We start from the raw sequence: 19,559 nt of genomic DNA, 5'->3' as shown, positions 1-19,559 counted from the left end.
CATCCTTGCCAAGATTCTTGGAAATGATGTGTCCTACCATGCAAGTGGGATTTTTAGATTTCTTTCAGAAGCAGGTCTTCTGAAAAATATTTAACTTTTATGACATTCAATTTTTATGATTTTAATTGAATACTCTTTAATTTTTTATTTTATTTCATTTTTTACTTTTGTATACATAAATTAAATGTTACCGGCGTCAATGACCTTAGATGTCAGGATGCCTGAAAACTTTAAATCATTCATTCATTCACCCACACGTCTTAACTAGAAGCACTAATCCACATGCGCCTCATCCAAATGGGCCTCACCCACACACCCATCTTAACCAGATGCACTAACCCACATGCACCTTACTAGATGCCCTAACACACATGCACCTTACTAGATGTGCTAACCCACACACACCTTTGCCAGATGCGCTAATCCACGTGCGCCTAATCCAGAAAAGTCTTTCCTAAATGCCCACTCAGCATACGGAGATGTGCGAACAGACATGCCCCTAAACATAGAGGGAGTGTGTATCTATAGCTGGTTAGTAGCAACAAGCTTCTTGCTTCCATTACACAATTAACAACCAACACTCACTTCGCGAAAAAAACCCGAAAAAATTGATAAGTTTGACAGGCGCTTGCCCTGGACCCTCACCAGTTGGATAACTGCTTTTTGTCAAATTTCAATGACTGATTCCAGTTCGTGCCGCAATAATCTCCCTGATCAAAGGACGAGGGTTTGTATGTTGTGTAGGAATAAATTATATATACAGTGCTAGTGGCTTAAGATATTGCTGTATAGACATGCCTATTTGATACCATCATCATCTCTTCCTACCTCTATTAATGCAAAGGGCCTCAGATTTTGCCAGTCGTCTTTATCTTGAGCTTTCAAATATAAATTGGTTTATTAATAAAATTTGGGCCGTATATCCTTGTAGAGGGATTGAAGATGCTATTGTGAGTAGAAATACATTGCGAAGAAAATCCTCCAGTTGCAAGTGAACTAAAAGATGTGAGAGACTGCACAGCACAGCAGAAATAGAGGTAAAGCAGAAGGCTAAATAGTTTATGCAGCCAGGATACACTGACAGCACTACCACTATTAGGTGTAATTGTATAAAAAAGTACTTGTTCCGGCACCAAATATAAACCTTTCAGCTCTTTACTATGGAGATACATTTCGGTGACAGGTGAAACCAGCCGTAGAACTTTTAGCAAGATGTTTCTCCCCTCCGCAGGTCAGTAGGAGTTAGTGGGAGGTAGACCAACCACCTCTCACATGTGCAGAAGCCAATACAAGCCACTTTGCATTTTGGCTTGGAGGAGAAGAAACGTTATTTGTCATCCTCCACTTTATTTGCTTTAACAACCATAATAAATAACCAACTGGCCTAGTATTTTTAAATTTTCCTTTTTTTTTTTCTTCTGTAAGTATTACAGTTTACTGGTTTTAGAAGAGGTAGGGGTTGTATGAATCAGATTTTTACAGTTAGGTAGATATGCGAGAAATATTTGGCAAAAGGTAAGGAGGTGTATGTTGCATTTATGGATCTGGAGAAAGCGTATGATACAGTTGATAGGGAAGCAATGTGGAATGTGATGAGGTTATATGGAGTTGGTGGAAGGTTGTTGCAAGCAGTGAAAAGTTTCTACAAAGGTAGTAAAGCATGTGTTAGAATAGGAAATGAAGTGAGTGATTGGTTTCCGGTGAGAGTGGGGCTGAGACAGGGATGTGTGATGTCGCCGTGGTTGTTTAACTTGTATGTTGATGGAGTGGTGAGAGAGGTGAATGCTCGAGTGCTTGGACGAGGATTAAAATTGGTAGACGAGAATGACCATGAATGGGAGGTAAATCAGTTGTTGTTTGCGGATGATACTGTACTGGTTGCAGACACAGAAGAGAAGCTTGACCGACTAGTGACAGAATTTGAAAGGGTGTTTGAGAGAAGGAAGTTGAGAGTTAATGTACGAGAAGGGAAGGTGGTGCAAGGTTGAATGTCATGTTGAATGGAGAGTTACTTGAGGAGGTGGATCAGTTTAAGTACTTGGGGTCTGTTGTTGCAGCAAATGGTGGAGTGGAAGCAGATGTACGTCAGAGAGTGAATGAAGGTTGCAAAGTGTTGGGGGCAGTTAAGGGAGTAGTAAAAATTAGAGGGTTGGGCATGAATGTAAAGAGAGTTCTATATGAGAAAGTGATTATACCAACTGTGATGTATGGATCAGAGTTGTGGGGAATGAAAGTGATGGAGAGACAGAAATTGAATGTGTTTGAGATGAAGTGTCTAAAGAGTATGGCTGGTGTATCTCGAGTAGATAGGGTTAGGTACGAAGTGGTAAGGGTGAGAACGGGTGTAATAAATGAGTTAGCAGCTTGAGTGGATATGAATGTGTTGAGGTGGTTTGGCCATGTTGAGAGAATGGAAAATGGCTGTCTGCTAAAGAAGGTGATGAATGCAAGAGTTGATGGGAGAAGTACAAGAGGAAGGCCAAGGTTTGGGTGGATGGATGGAGTGAAGGAAGCTCTGGGTGATAGGAGGATAGATGTGAGAGAGGCAAGAGAGCGTGCTAGAAATAGGAATGAATGGCGAGCGATTGTGACGCAGTTCCGGTAGGCCCTGCTGCTTCCTCCGGTGCCTTAGATGACCGTGGAGGTAGCAGCAGTAGGGGATTCAGCATTATGAAGCTAAATCTGAGGTGGATAACGGGGGAGGGTGGGATGTGGCACCCTAGCAGTACCAGCTGAACTCGGTTGAGTCCCTTGTCAGGCTGGGAGGAACGTAGAGAGTAGAGGTCCCCTTTTTGTTTTATTTCATTTGTTGATGTCGGCTACCCCCCAAAATTGGGGGAAGTGCCTTGGTATATGTATGTATGTATGTAACACTCGTCAATTCTGCTCACCTTCGTTCCTATAGCTTTGGTGTAGGCATGAGAGCAGAGGCAGACTGAGTACCTTTTGAGCTCCCAGTCAGGGGAGAATTCCCTCGGGGGAACCCAGAAACTAGATTCGGCTACGTTTTACAGGCAACACTGGATGCCGACCTTCAACTTGAGCTCTGCTCGTTGACAGGAAGTACACAGCCTTGCCTGGTAGCCCCCTTCCATGTGTTGGACAACTTCCCCTTTCAAGGGAGTAACCTTCATCAGGTGTTGGGCAACTTTCCCTTCTGATGGAGAGTTGCCCTTCACCAACCACTGTCCAGCAATCTCCCCGCTTACAGGGAGAATCGTCACAACAGGCATAGAGGTTGATCGCCTTTTCCCGCCTGCGGGAGAGATGGTCTTCATCTGATGATTTTCCATCCAGAGGATTCCTCCAATGGGATTGGATTCGTCTATTCCCCGCAAGTTTTTTGCAGCCTGAAGGAGAAGGAGTTAGGTGCCTGCTCTTTGCCATCGTACCCTCAAGGTACAAATCAAGTCTCTTGAGCAAATTACCATGCGGGTCATTGCCACAGATGGTATTACCTGCTGACTGCTTGTGGTCGCCGCCTCTCCCATTGTGCCCCAGGGTACAACGAGTTGTGAGCAACATCCCTTTGAGGTTATTGCCGCAGATGGCGATATCTGCTGCACAGCCTTTCCCATCGACGAGTCTCATAGAGACACATTAAAGCTCTTGGAGCTTTATGAGGCCAAACCCTCTTGAGATGTGTGCTTCATGGTTTGTAACCTTTTACAATGGAGAAACCTCTCGTAGGATATACCTCTTCGGGGTTATTACCTACATCATACCTCTTCGAGAGACAACAAAGCTCATGGAGCTTTATGAGGCCAGTCCCCTAGGGACTTGCGTCTAATGGTTTTAAACTCTTAAGAGGGAGAAACTTCTGTTCTAACAAGAGAATGACGAGGCTAACATGCTAGTGCTATTGCCCCTCATCCAGTGTGGTTGCGAACTACAGTACTGTATAATTGCTGAGAACACAGTTTGGTAATCGATTGGATGCACACCTGGGAGGGTTACTAAGGACTACATGCCATCATATAATTGGAACTTCATTCTAATGATCATTAGATCTCTTCCTAATTCAATGGTTGTATTCCCTTGAGTGAGTCGGGTTATTTATAACCCTCCTACTCTCCCGTAGCTATCAGAGGTAGTCGCTCTCAAGCAAACGGCCTCTCCATTCCAGGCAGATCCTCCCTTACTTCTCCAAACCGTTCATCTAATTAGTGAAAGCACTTAGACACCGAAAGTTCACATAAGCAAAGTCCTTTCAGTAATTGATAAATATGGAACATTCGCCATTTCTAAGGGTCTTACTGTCGTGGGAAGAAGGAGGTCTCATTCGCCGAACATTAGTTATGTTCTCCAATCGAGTGTCGGATGCAACGAATCTTTCAGACCACTCCCGAATCTTTGTTCTACCTCAGTATTCCCATTGTAAAATGAAAGAAATTGGCATTTCAAGAAAAAATTTGTCTGTTTGACTGGTTCGTAGTTGGACTTACACTTACTGTACAGTACAACACCTGAGAGACGAATGATTAGATATACGTCTCAGTCTTGTCTTGCGGAATTGGCTGCGTGCGATCGTTTGCTTGACACCGATCAACTAAGGGATTTACTGTAATGCCTTCTTTTTTTGCTAGAGAGTACGGGCTACTCTGGAGTTACTATCTGTAAGCAGATATGCATGACCAAATCCAATGAAAATGATGATAATGGCAGGACAGGGTTCACCCAGATACAGACAGAGTTGCTTACAACTGATTGCTTACTCGACAGCAGTCGGCTTGGAATGATTACTGGCTAAGCAACTGCTCAGCCCCTCATGCACCCCATGAGATTGGACCCTTGTCTAGAGAGTCAAATGTTTTTTCTTCTCAATTGAACCCTCTGTGTGGGATTGGTCAACAGACACAGTCCTCCTGGCTAGTACAGTGGTAATGTGTTTGCCTAGCATTTGCATGGCAACAGATTGAGGGATTTGGGTTTGCCGGCTGACGTTCTGGTGACCATCTATTCTGATGAAACAGGAACTGAAACCAAACTCCTTTATCTTTATGTGGGCATTGCTGGCTGCCCTAATGGGTAACTCGCTGACTAGATATTGCAGAGTCTATCCCAGTTTCTGATGACTCAGAAGGGAAGACTAGTTTCTCCTGAAAGGGTTCCTGATACTAGTTGTCTTCCGCAGCCTTTCCCTCTTCCTGATGAGCGAAGGCCTCATTCTATGGAAGCGCCGAGACTTCTCGCCATCCTCCTATGGGACCCTTGACGATCAGGGGTGCTTTGGCCATACGGCACGAGGAAGTGTAACGAGTTCCTACACAAAGTGATCTGTGAAGGAACGGGCCCTTCAGACTGAAGTCCAGACCCTGCTGGAGAAAAATGCTCTCCAAGAGTTCTGGGACGAGTCCCCAGTCTTCTGCAGTTGCCTATTTCTGGTCAAAAAGGCATCTGGAAACTGGAGACCAGTCATAGAACTCTCAGCTCTTGACGAGTTTGTTCAACAAACTCTATTCAAGATGGAATCAACTCAAACGGTCAAACCAAGATACTTCTTGATAACTATGGATCTCAAAGACCCATACTTCCAGATTAGATCCCAATCATCCTGCCTCAAGGAAGTACCTAAGGTTCTTCCTCAACAACAAAGTACTGTATGGTATACCAGTTCAATATTCTCTGGCCCGTCCACAGCACCACAAGTATTCTCTTGAGTCTTTGCCCTAGTGTCAACGTGGGCGCAAAAGAATTACATACGCCTTCTTCACTACTTGCACGATTGGCTGATTCTATCCAAATTAAAGGAAGTTCTCCCCCATTGATACATACTCCTCGAGTTTGCCAAGATCTGGGGATGATGGTAAATCTCGAAAAGTCCTCGCTACAGCCAACTCAGAATCTGGTATACCTAGGGATGAATATCAACAGATATCTAGGCAAAGTCTTTCCATCTTTAGCAAGAATGGAGATATTGAAACGAGTAGCAGGACCATTTCTAGAACGAGATGAACTGCCAACACATTTGCAGAAACTCTTGGCACATTTCGCCTTCATGGAGGCTATGGTCCGAACAGTTGTCTGCACACTCATTCTCTAGTGGCAACTGAAGACATTCTGGTCTCAGCACAGAGACCCTCCGGATCTGCTAGTAGCAATAGGGTTGGAGCTGAAGAGAGACCTGTATTGGTGGGTATCAGATACCAACCTACTGATAGGAATAGACTTTCTCTCTCCTTCCCCGGATTTGATGATCTTCACGAATACATCAAAAGAAGAGTGGGGCACCTCATCTGCTGCAACATACCATCTCTGGACTATGGTCTGAAGCTGAGCAACACTGCCACATAAACCTCCTAGAGATGAGAGCAGTCTTTCTAACTCTCAAACACTTCTAACAGGACACAATGTATTGACCGACAACACCTCATTGGTGGCTTACATAAACAAGCAAGGAGGTAGTTTTTCAGGACACTGTGGTGTTGATGAGTGACAACACCACAGTGGTGACTTTTATAAACAAACAAGGAGGTATAACGTCCAGGTAAGAAAAGCATAGCCAAGTAAAGTGTTATCTTGATGAGTCTCATTGTTTAGTTGTCACACCTTTGCACAATTGTTCAGGCCATTATCTCTCAATGGGAGTTAGCAAGGTGATAGGGTGTACTCCTTCACAGCTCATACGAAACGTAAGAGTCACACCCTGGGTCAGGAACCAGCCAGTTGATCTTGGATTACTACCCACCTAAACGTGATTCTCCATATTAAAGAGCTGAAAGGTTTGTATTTGGTGCTGGAACAAATAACAAATTTGGAAATAATTTTTATCTTTCTTAACCATACAAACCTGAAGATCTTTATGCATACTGGTCTGCCGTCAACTACCCCAGGAAGTTATGCCTGCAATTGCAAAGTGGTTTGTGTTGGCTACTGTGTGTGTGAGAGGGATGTTGGGTCTACACCTTGCTGAAAGTTTTATGGCTAGTTTCAGCTATTGCTGAAATGAATCTCCATAGTAAAGAGTTTCAGGTTTGCATGTTTAGGGAAAATACAAATTATTCCTAAATTTATCGTGTATCTTTACATTTTTCTCAGTCTATGTGGTGCCTCCTCATTACTTTTTTGGGTACTTTCAGTGTTTGGGGGTTGTATGAAATTGAAAGCTTGTCAATCTAATTTCTCTTTATTTTATATATAATACTTGTAAATAGTTTTTTCTCAATTGATTACAGCGTGTTGCTAATGGAATCATTTGTTAGTTTGGTTAAATTTGGTTGAATTTAACATAAGTAATTGAAGCAAATGCAACTTTCAAACAGAGTTAGGGTACTGTATACAATATCTTGACCTGCAATTTAATGATATTCTAGTATGTTGCATCATTGAACTGATTATTGGACCGTAGTAAAGTATGTACAGTATTTAAAAAACGTACAGTATAAAGCACTGTGATACAGTATTTTATGTATTTTTTGGATATTTACCTGAAAAGCATTTATGTTTGCTTAACTCATCAATTGTTTATTTTGTAATGCTCAACAGATCACGAGAATTTCTATGAAGGACGTGTTTTTGGAGAAAAGGTCTCGGAAGTCACAGCTCACCTTGAAGATGGAATTATGACTGCAACCATACATACCCTAGAAAACACCTACCATGTGGAGGTTAGATTTGGTTAATGTTTCAAGTGATTTTAGCTTGATCTTATATTCGGTTAAAATTTTGACTTACGATGTGTAATTTAAGGTAATAAACTCTTTTCTTTATCACGAATTATAGCTAGAATATTACTTGTCAGACATTTTTAAGATAAGCAATAATTATTTTTTATTCAGATGTATATTACCCTTATGTTGGAAAGAATATCCACAATGAAAAATGTAATAGGAACATGCATTAAACAACTTTTATTAGCCTGTATTATATATGCTAGATTTAATTAGGATCCTTTCTTTCCCTGATTATTCCTGACATTTAAGGACAAAATACTTAGCTAAAGCTGTCAGAGCAGCTAATGCAAAGGATGGGACCCTTTACTAATCTCTTCTTATACGGTGTAGTTACTTTTCAACTATCGTATTTAACAGATTCCTAGATTGGGATTCCTTTTCTGCTTTCTCCAAATTGAACCCATATGTTATATCATACTAGTTTCAATTTCCTGTTTAAGTCATTTGTCATAAGTTCCCCCAACAAAGCACTCTTGACATATTGAAATATTTTCCCCCACTCTAGTATAGAGGATGGATGATCTGTGCCTGAACAATATTTCTGGTCTATAAAGTGGGTGGCTTTTGCCAACATCAGTGACTGTTGTGGTTCAGGTACCATCATCTCGCTGTACTTCATAGGTAGTGCTCTGCCAGTAATTATTTATTTTGAAATTATCTTTGAAAACAGACTCCAAAGTTCTGTAGCCCGAAGGACCCTTAATTTCTATCTTAGCAAGGTTAGATTGTGAGACGTTAACATTAGGATCTTTGAAACTTTCTGCTAGGTTGGCTATAAAAACCACAACAACCACATGGCTACTTCATTGGCTCTTATTATTTCTTAGTATCCTTTGATTATGCTGATTTTCAGTCCTCTTCTCTCCATTCCACTCTTTTTCCCTTTCAAGCATTTCACCCTATGCTTTCTCAGATCCTCCATTATCATGATAAACAGTAAAGTGTTCATCAGTGATCCTTGATGGAATCCAACATTTATCTCAAACTCTTCTCAATCTCCTGTCATACCTTTGCTGTAGAGGTAGTTTTATGATGAGTAAGATCACTGGCGAGTATACAATCCCCATTCAATTATTTGTTTTGATACTCTGTCAAATGTTTTGTTCAAGATCTATAAATCTCTGATGCAATCTCTTCCTCTTTCTATGGTACTTATCTTGTAATTTTCTCATTATAAACACTACTCCTGTTATTAATTTCTCTGGCATGAAGTCAAATGAACAATTATAAATTTTTATATTTTTTCAGCCTTTCCTTTAAAATTTAATTACATTTTCAAAAAGTCTTATTCTTCTGCAATTTTTACACTGCAGTTCATCCTCTTCGCATATTTATACCATTACTTTAAGACTTTTCCTACTCTTGTGGTGGCATTTCTCAATATTCTCTTGTAAGCTTATAGAATACAAGATCTTCTTCTGCTTTTAAGACATTTGTTATGCTTTTATAAAGAAGGCTGTTTAAAGATTTCAAAACATAACAGAATGCGTTCAACACAATTCTACATTCTTTTTTATGTTTTTAGTAAATCTATCTAAAAAGATATACCCATGCCTTTAAAACCAAAGTTTTCACACAGGAGCCTGACCACTTCATACGGGAGCTTGACCACTGACCACAACTGACCAGACAAACACTAACACCTCCAAGCACAATCACCAAAACATTGGTCCTTTCATGTATGTTTATTCACTTTCTTTCACTAGGCAAAGGAGAAAGGTCATTTAAAATGTAATTGTTCTAGTTTTATTGTAAATTTGATTTGTGTCCTTTGTTTAAAAAAATTTGTGATTCTAGATTAAAAGATAATCATCATCATCATCTCCTCCTACGCCTATTGACGCGAAGGGCCTCGGTTAGATTTTGCCAGTCATCTCTATCTTGAGCTTTTAATTAATTCAGTATTTCTCCATTCATCATCTATTTCTATCTGATTACATTATTTGCTAATGTAAAGTTGTGTACTTTTTATAAGAAAGCTCTTTATATATAGTGTATCATAAAAGGATATTAGATTAATTCAACTCTACTCACCATTTTTTATTCATTTGAGTTTGAAATATGAAATATAGTTTTCTTTCATTTAAAATCAGAAGTATTGCTGTTAGGAGATGACTTTCCTTTGGCTCTAAGAAAGAGGGTAATAATCTTGGTCTTTAGAAGTCTGTTTGGTCTTTTTCTATTTGCCATGTAAGTGAATTACCATGAATAGTTTTATAATTGGTACCAAATGATTAATCATGAGCAGTGTGAGTGAATCTGTGGGTGCTGAATCTAGAGATAAGGACGTCGGACTGTATGCCCATAACATAACATCATCAAAACTAACTGTCTTTTCTTGTGCAGCTATTTAGATATTCTTTCTGACTGTTGCACTTCTATCATAGCACCTGGTTGTCATTCTCAGTATTCTAGCTTACTGTAACATAAACTGAAAATGATATGTCTCTTTGCAAAGATTATTTTAATCTACATGATTCCTGCTTCACCTTTTTCCTCAGGTTGACTGTTACTACAGACTAGTTGGATTTTAGGTACCAAACTTTTACAGCATTTTGCTTCACATTATCTTCAACTTGTTAAATTATTGGCTTTGTATGTTTCAGGTGTTATGCTTACATTGTTGACATTTTTGGCAGAACAATAGGTTAACAAGATTTCATATTCTAGGATGCTCTATTTGTTCAGTGAGACATAGCAATTTTTGGTCTCTGTTGTTTATTAGATTTTAACTTCCCAGGCCACTCAGAACAATTTGATTATGAATCGTATATCTCTACCCAAGATATCTTCGAAATATTTAAAAGTTTTTTTTTTTTTTTTTTTTTCAAAAACTACATTGCAGCCCTCCTGGAGACATTTGCCTGATGCCAAAGCAGAATCTATGATAGTTTACAGAGGTTCAGATGTAAAGTATAGCTGGGAAGATCAGCATCCAAGCCTTAAGACTCATAAGATGTGCGATTATTTGAAAGAAGGAAATGCAACAACAGGTAAGTATCAGTAGATATTGGTAGAATAAATAAGAATTCCTTAATTATTGTGATCTTTTTAACTTTGCAATGTTGTACACTGTGCTGAATGATCAATGATTGATAAGCTATTTTCTTAAGTTTACATAATATGTAGTTCTTTGTAAAACATTAATGTTTATTTTTTTTTTCTTCAAATAAAGGTCTGATTACACCAAAATGAAGTTCAGTAAATCTGGAAAGATTTTTATCTATTACTACCCTGAATTTCCCCTTCAATTCATAAACAATTAATTAAAAAGTGTCATTTGCCCAACCTTATAACATTGAAAATAAAGATAAAAATTAAAATTTTCTCTCCATGCATTCCTATTCCCCTTTCAAATATTCTAGGACATAACAAGTAGGGCAAAAGATTACGGTAGGAAAAAAAATAGAGCAAAGAATAATTTAAAATAAAGTATGTTGAGGCCAAATTTATGTACAGTATCTTCTTTAGTGTAAATAGTTTTTTTATTGTTGTATTTCTACTGTAATTATTTTGTGGGATACCAATAGCAAGATTTGTTTATGAATGGATTTATTAATTTGACTCACTGCTAGAGCTGGGAAAGCAGAAGTAAAAGAGGGCAGATAGCTGGAGGGTAGTAAAACACAAGGCTTAAATGTATATGCAGCAAGGTCCAAAGTGATGCTGCAAAGACAATGAAATAATTCCTACTTTGTATATCCGGAATTATTCATTTAAAACACCCTGATGGGTATTTATGGCGGCCACATAACAGTAAGAAGTTTAAATATCAGACACTTGATTATTGCCTATATATTTAACATTTTCCAATTTCTGTCTCCCTCCCCTTAACTCTTTTAACTCCTTATTTTGCATGGGGCCATCAAGTAACTAATCACCTAAATTTAACCACAGTATTTCAGTACAATAACAAGGAACAGTTGGTAGTAATATTCCTTCCTTTGTAATGCTTCTCTAGGAAGTGTGAGTGTGTACTGGATAGAGTTAGTAACTTCTTACCTTTGAAAAATTGTAAGTTATTCCTCTGATCCCTCCCTTACCAGGACTCTTCTATATCAATGTGTAAATTCAACATTATTTCTTAAAACCAGTTATAAGGAGCTCAGATGAATGCCTCATATTAGAAACCAAAGTTTCTGAGCACTAAAGAATATCATACTGTCTGGACGCAACTGTAAGGTATTGAATATTTGCATGAAGACCACAAATATTGCAATACAGTAGACGACATGACGAAATCTAGGACATACTGGTCCCGGATTTTGCTCAATGTCTTCAGACAGCATAAGAATTAATGGTAATAAAAAAAGAGATATCATACTTAAAAACTAGATTAACAAGAATTATAACAAAAATACAATATGTACAGAAATATAAATAAAGTGATTCATCAAACCCATAGACTATAGAAAAAGTAAGAAAAACTGGTCAGGGGGGGGGGGGAAGAGCCGATACACCATGCAAGGCTAAATACCCTCCAGGATAGCCACTTCAACTGAAGGGAAGACAGTAAGGATGGTTTTGAGAAGAAAAAGAATCGGTTAAGGAAAAGACAAACTCTTGATAAACCACCAGGCATCCATGGCCCTTCTATTAAGCCTGCCTAACACACCATTTCAAAAAACAAGAAGAGAAAAAAGAATAAGATAGAATAGTGTGCCCGAGTGTACCCTCTAGCAAGAGAACTCTAACCCAAGACAGTGGAAGACCATGGTACAGAGGCTATGGCCCTACGCAAGACTAGAGAACAATGGTTAGATTTTGGAGTGTTCTTCTCCTAAAAGAGCTGCTTGCCATAGCTAAAGAGTCTCTTCTACCCTTACCAAGAGGAAAGTAGCCACTGAAGAATTACAGTACAGTAGTTAGCACCTTGAGCGAAGAAGTGTTTGGTAATCTCAGTGCTGTCAGTTGTAAGAGGAAAGAAGAGAATCTGTAAAGAACAGGCCTGACTATTCAGTGTGTGTGTGTAGGAAAAGAAAAAATGAGCTGTAACCAGAGAGAGGGATCCAATGCATTGCTGTCTGGCCAATCAAAGGATCCAAGAACACACTAGTGATAGTATCTTAACTGGGGATCCGCCCATGTAAAGTTCCTCAGTCTTTGGGTCGCAATTAGGCGTCTCTTTCTAAACACAGCAAAAGATAAGAAATAAGGAAGTTACTGATGATTGTATATAAATTCTAATTTCCTTATTTTTCCAAATTGAAATAACCATTCTTCTAATAGAAGATTATTCAAGGGTACATTATTAAATAAGATAATTCAATTCAAAATAAGATTTTTTTCATAGAGAGAGAGTTAGTTAGTTAGTTTTCTTGCTGTCTCTAGAACCCTTGCATCAATCCATTTTTAGGACCTTCCTTCTCCCGCTGTGGTTTGATGTTCTCTTTCAGGCCTCTGGGCTCCTGATTAAGTGCTGCTCCTCAGATGTTCATTCAGATGTGTACCTGGGTAGTAACTTAGGGCCACCTCAAGGAGTAGGTACGACCATGGGTGTATCCTTCGTGTTGCAGTAGCGACAGGATCGAGTTAGATTTTTTGCTTCCTCATGATCTGGGGATTGTGATAATGGAGGAAAGTAAAATTTCTCATCCAAGCCGATGTTGAAGTAACAGCGAGATTCAGTCAGTTAGACAATCTCATCAGCAAATCTAAGGAGTTAGTGTGTCCATACTGTCATATGGAACTCCAACGGTGCTGGCAGAATCTTTACAGCCACCATTCCTCACTGAAGAAGCTTGTGCCTCAAACAAGCACCTTTGCCAAGAATCTCTTCAAATGTTGTTTGAAAAATCAGTGGTTAGCCTTCATGGATCGCCAACCCTCGTCGTGCCAAGAGGAGGCTTGGGTTGATCTTAGCTGTTGGCTAACGAAGAACCCTCATAAGAGAGTCCCGCTCGAATTCGCCTCCTGACATGCAACTGTGCTCAGATGCTACGAAGGAAGGAAGGGGCACATGCCTGAATGACAGGGTTATTTCAATGGTGGTTTGTACCTGTGTAGGAAGAAATCTCAAATTTTTAAAGCAAATTGTTTTTTTCCTAGCTACACAAACCTAAGCCCATTAGATTATACTTCCCTCCTTAACCACCTCTTTCAGTCTTTGACTGAAAGGTCATAAATGAAGAGACTTTGACAGATAAGTGTGCAAGACCCCTCGTCCTTGCTCCCACCTGTCGCTTAGCTACTTGTTAAAAGATTCAACGGCCATCCAGCTTTTGCTATGCGACATATTCTCCACCCAAAAGAACCAAAGGACTTGGGTTTGTATAGCTAGAAAAATACATTTTATTGTAAAAATTTGTGATTTTATGATCGTTTGAGTGTGTGAGGCATGGTAAGAATGTTCTTTACTGATGTGTAGGGTGAAGTATATGCAAAATTGGGATTTATGGTTATGAATTCTTTTCTAGTCTAAATTTATGCTATACTTTACAGAGAGAGATGATGTTGAGGAAGATTGGTTAGAAGGCTATAATGAATCGTCTGGAGACGTCCATGATAAAGGACCAAAACACAGAGTGAAACGTCAGAATGCGGAAGCTTATAGTAATTTTAATGGAGATAAAACACGCTGCCCTTTACTTCTGGTTGCAGATTATCGATTTTTCCGAGAGATGGGTGGCTCTAACTATAAAACCACTGTTAATTATCTTGTAAGTTTATAATATACTTAACCATTATGAAATCTTGTTTATGATTTTTGTAATTTTTCCTGTAGATTAACAGGATTTTTAATGTTTTAACTTCATTTACATGCTAAAATTAGATTCACTTGTGACTTCCAGATTAGTCTAATTGATCGAGTTGACAAAATATATGAAAATACAGTATGGAAAGATACAGTAGAGAATGGAGGATTCTCAGGCATGGGTTTTGTCATAAAAAAAATTTTGGTTCATCAAGAATGGCATCTCGTCCAAACAAATCAAGTGCATTATAATATGGAGAAGGCTTCTTGGGATGTCCGCAATCTCTTGGAGGTAAGTTATAGAAATAAGCTGCATCTAACAAACAGTTGATTTGGAAAAGAAAGACCTGTCTGATTATAGATTAAAAATTAGTATTGTTTGTGGTTTCCTTGTGACTATTGTAAATATCTTATTGAAGAACAGAATTTTAATAATAAAATTTGTTTCTATCCTCACCTGATGTTCATAGTGCTTCCCCTTTTAAGTTGTTTAAATGCTAATTGCTTCTGTAAAATTCAATATTTCCTGTTTTATTTCTTTGCAAAATGCCTCCACCCTTTAGTTGAGTACTGAGTCACCAGGAGGCTACTGGAAACTAAGTAGGCGTACATCATTGTTCCCTTGTCATTTCAGTCGCAAATTCGAAACCAGATTATTAGCCTTTTGGCATCACTACTGTAATTATTAGGGGGGAAGGGGAAGCATCTTATGAATATCATGGGTATAGAAATATATTTTATTATTGAAATTATATTTATTCAAATAAATATCCCCTGTTGTTCTTTGTGCTGATGCCCACACTTTGATGAAGGTGGTTAGTGAAGAAAAGAGATAGCAAAGTAGTAGCCTAGATTAATGGACTTTGTGAATTACCTGAGCTTCATCTAGTTCAATGGCAACCAGTTATAAACCAAAATAAACTTGTAATCACATGAGTTTCCTAAGTAAACTTGTAATTATGTGAGTTTCCATATTGGGTACTTAACATATACCAAGTATCAAATTGTTCCGAAGCGATATAAAAACCTCATAATCATTTAATATAGGAATTCGCTTCAGCTCAGCTGAAACAGCCGAAGAGAAAGAAAACCAGGCAGTTATGCTGATTGATTGGCTGGCGGTAGGAGGCAAACTTAGCTCCCTCCTCCCACCGCTAGCCTGCTTTCCTCATTCAGTCGCTTTGGCTCAATGTGGATGGTTGTGCTACTCTCCGCTGCAGCCCTTTGCCTTCTCTTGTGCTTGTGTACCAGTGATTGATCATTGTTATGAAGGAGAAAGTTACTCTTTAAAATGCGATGTTGTGCAGGCCGTGGCGGGCGTTGCAGTGTGTGGCTTTCGTCACCTTCTGTAGACCCGCACACGCTCTGCTCGGCATGCAGGGGAAAACCTTGCTCTCAAGGTTCTCCTTGCCGTAGTGTGAATCCTGGCCGCCATTTTGGGAAGGCTGGATTAACCGACTGTCGGGGTTTTCTCAGGTTTCGGCGGGGGAGCGGTTGACCTTAGCGCTCCCGATATTTCGGTGATCCCGAGAGACACCCGACAGATTGTTGGACCATCTGATACCGATGACGACACGTTACCTGGTAAGAAGGGGAAAATAAGCTTGACTTAAATTTGTTAAGACGCCGTTTAAATATGGCGGACGAGCTTCAACAACGTTTTTTTGAATGATACGATTGTTGATGAACACATGCATGTACAGTGAACCCTCGTTTATCGCGGTAGATAGGTTCCAGACGCGGGCGCGATAGGTGAAAATCCGCGAAGTAGTGACAGCATATTTACCTATTTATTTAACATGTATATTCGGACTTTTAAAACCTTCCCTTGTACGTAGTACTGTTAACAAACCACCCTTTAATGTACAGAACACTTAATGCATGTACTACAGCACCCTAAACTAAAACAGGCACAAATATTAAAGGCGATTTTATATCATGTGTTTCCTAAACACCTAAAAAGCACGATAAAAAATGGCAACCAATGTTTTGTTTACGTTCATCTCTGATCATAATGAAGAAACAAACTCATTTAGTGTACACATATATGTACGTATGGTTAGTTTTTGCATCGATTATATTGATTATACAGTACTGTATGTTGATTTTTTTATTACCAATGTTTTAGTTTACGTATTTTTCTTAGGACTTCCAAATGAAATCTTTTTCTTTATGACGCCGCCTGAAACGACGGCGTGTACGCTCAGTAAACAACCACGCTCAGAACAAACAAGGCATTTAACACGCATGATGATAGTGATAAATAATGATACAGTACATACAGTATTTACAGTAAAAGCATTTACAAAATATGTTACCTTACAAATATAAATTATACAGTACTTGTACGTAGCAAAGCAGGAAAACAATTTGAGAGAGAGAGAGAGAGAGAGAGAGAGAGAGAGAGAGAGAGAGAGAGAGAGAGAGAGAGAGAGAGAGAGATTGTTTTACGTACGTAAATGTAAATTTTAAACAAAAAAAATATGATAGGTTACAACATGTAGACTTTTAAAACCTTCCCTTTAACTTAATGCATACAGTACGTACATTACTAAACTATAAAACAGGTTAAAGTAAAAAATAAAGATTGTTACTGTACTCACCACGAAAGAAGTTCAAGAAAAACTTGAATGACGATGGCGATGAATTTGCTGCACAGTAGAAATGATGATGATGAAGCTGATGATGTGTTCTACTGTGCAGTCAATGATAGTATTTTACGTCTCTTCAGACGGAGGTGTCTTTTCCTGGGACACCTCTTCAACTTCTTCAATTTCTTCCGAAGGCGTACTAGCAGGAGGAACTGGCTCTTTTTTGCGAGGCTGAAAAAACATTGTGATCGGAAGTTGTTGCCGCTGCTTCTTTTTTCGATCCAAGAGCATCCTGTAGGGAGTCGTGATGTCATCAACCTTGTTGCAGAATTGCATCGAGCGAACCATATCCTCGTCCCACTCTTGCAACATTTCTTTCGCCTCCTTCATATGGTTGCAGAACTTGGCGAGCCGTTCTAATGTTAAGCCCGTTTCTTCGACATTTTCTTGGGTCTCTTCCTGGGTACCCTCACTCTCTTCCTCACTTGCCGATTTCGTCAGGTCTTCGAGGTCTGCGTCAGTTAGGGGCTGGGAATGGGAGTCCAACAACTCGTCGACGTCTTCAGTCGTCATGTCGCCAAACCCGTCACCCCCAATTATGGCAGCCAACTGCACAGATTTCCGTATTGCAGAGTGTTGGATTTCCGACGGAGTAAATCCCTTGTCGTCGTAAACAATATCGGGCCACAGCTTCTTCCAGCTCGCATTTACGGTTGCAGGTTTCATCTCTTGAAGTGCCTTTTGAATATTCTGCAGGCACGTGGCTATGGTGTACTGCCGCCAGTACGCCTTCAAGTTGAAGTCTTCATCCTCGTCATCTTGGGCAGCATCCACACACGCAACGAGGTCCGCCAAGGTATTCTTCGTGTAGAGGGCCTTGAACGCCCTGATAACCCCCTGGTCCATTGGTTGAATTAATGACGTGGTGTTGGGTGGCAGGAACTCAACCTGAACGCCCTCACGCGACAGGTCAGTTGCGTGTCCACCAGCGTTATCCATAAGGAGAAGGATCTTGAATGGCAAGCCCTTCTCTAAGAGATATTCATGGACTTGCGGGATGAAACACTGGTGGAACCAGTTGGAGGTCAGCATCTTCGTAATCCATGCTTTTTGATTATGCATCCAGTACACGGGAAGGAGATTCTTATTTTTGTTTTTCAAAGCGCGAGGATTTTTCGACTTATAAATAAGCCCCGGCTTTAACAAAAATCCAGCAGCATTGCCACACATCACGAGGGTAACGCGATCCTTGAATGCCTTAAAGCCAGAGGCTTTGGCTTCCTCTTTGAACAGGAAAGTTCGCGACGGCATTCTCTTCCAAAACAAGCCGGTTTCATCCATATTAAAGACTTGCTCCGGCTTGTATCCACCTTCAGCGATAATGTTCTTGAAAGTCTGGTTCACGTAAGTTTCAGCAGCGGCAGTGTCAGCGGAAGCAGACTCCCCATGCAGGGAAACGCTTTTCAGGGCGAAGCGTTTCTGAAACTTCGCGAACCATCCTTTGCTTGCGGAAAAACGTTTCTGAGGCTGGGAATCAGTGGATGTCCCTGGTTGAGGATCATCTGCATCATCATCATCTTCAGCATGGTTGCCGTCGTCCTCTTTAGGTTCCTTTGCAGCAAAATTCTCATACAAGCTCAAAGCCTTTGTTTGGATGGTGTTCGTATCCAACGCTATGTTCTTCTTCCGGCAGTCGGCAATCCACACAGCTAAAGCACCTTCCATGCGTACGATCGTTTTATTACGCGTTGTAACGACTCGCTTCGCTGATCTGCTAAAGGTGATTGCAGCAGTCTTTCTAATGTTCGCCTCGTCCTTCTTGATGTAGCGAACGGTGGATTCGTTGATGCCAAAATGGCGGCCGGCGGCCGCGTAACTTCTACCATCTTTTAACATGTCGAGAAGCGTAACCTTCTCAGCTATCGTCATCATTCTTCGGTGGCGTTTAGGCTCACTACCAGCCTTACTAGAAGCAGAACGCTTGGGAGCCATTGTAACAGAAAGTTCAACAAAAAGTTCAACTTAAAACAGTCGCACACAGCACAGATTAAACTTCACAAAGTTAAGAACGTCTACTCAGCAATACGCGGAAAGAGAAAGTGAACGATGCAGCCCCGCGAGAACTGTGATGCTGCGGGTAGAAGATGCGGGCAAAACACCAATCACAGGCTAGATAACAAAACTTGAGTTTTGATTCGTCATCTATCAGCGCTTGAACCAATCACAACCCGTCTTACAGTACTATGGTGCGTTGGTTACTCATAGAAGATGCCCCCGCGCATACTGAACGTACGTAGATTAAGTACAATACCGTAATAATAATAAATAATGATAATAATACTGTACAGTAATAATAATAATAATAATGATTAATAATAATAACAATAATAATTTTATTAACAACAACAACAATAATAATAATAATAACAATAATAATAAAAATTTACGTACGTACGCTATTTTACGCCTCTCTCTCTCTCTCTCTCTCTTTCTCTCTCTCTCTCTCGTACGCTTACAGTACTTATTCGAAATGTGATTTTTGCAACAAAGAATATTATTGGATGCAGTACTGTACTACGTACGTATACATACAAAAGATTC

The 19,559-nt window shown here is 39.8% G+C and overlaps 1 protein-coding gene across 1 annotated transcript in view; it reads left to right on the top strand.

Annotated features, from left to right (window-relative positions):
* Window positions 1-19,559, top strand: part of LOC137631068 (ADAM 17-like protease) — a 299,072-nt gene that overhangs the window by 161,650 nt on the left and 117,863 nt on the right. The window contains exons 4-7 of the mRNA XM_068362674.1: window positions 7,486-7,607; window positions 10,519-10,666; window positions 14,115-14,332; window positions 14,465-14,659. Of these exons, the coding sequence (XP_068218775.1) occupies window positions 7,486-7,607; window positions 10,519-10,666; window positions 14,115-14,332; window positions 14,465-14,659 (683 nt within the window). The remainder of the gene's footprint in view (window positions 1-7,485; window positions 7,608-10,518; window positions 10,667-14,114; window positions 14,333-14,464; window positions 14,660-19,559) is intronic.

The sequence above is a fragment of the Palaemon carinicauda genome, chromosome 39 (assembly GCF_036898095.1).
Source record: "Palaemon carinicauda isolate YSFRI2023 chromosome 39, ASM3689809v2, whole genome shotgun sequence".
Classification (NCBI taxonomy): domain Eukaryota; kingdom Metazoa; phylum Arthropoda; class Malacostraca; order Decapoda; family Palaemonidae; genus Palaemon; species Palaemon carinicauda.
Note: the sequence above shows the minus strand (reverse complement) of the source record. Positions and strands in the feature narration are given on the sequence as shown.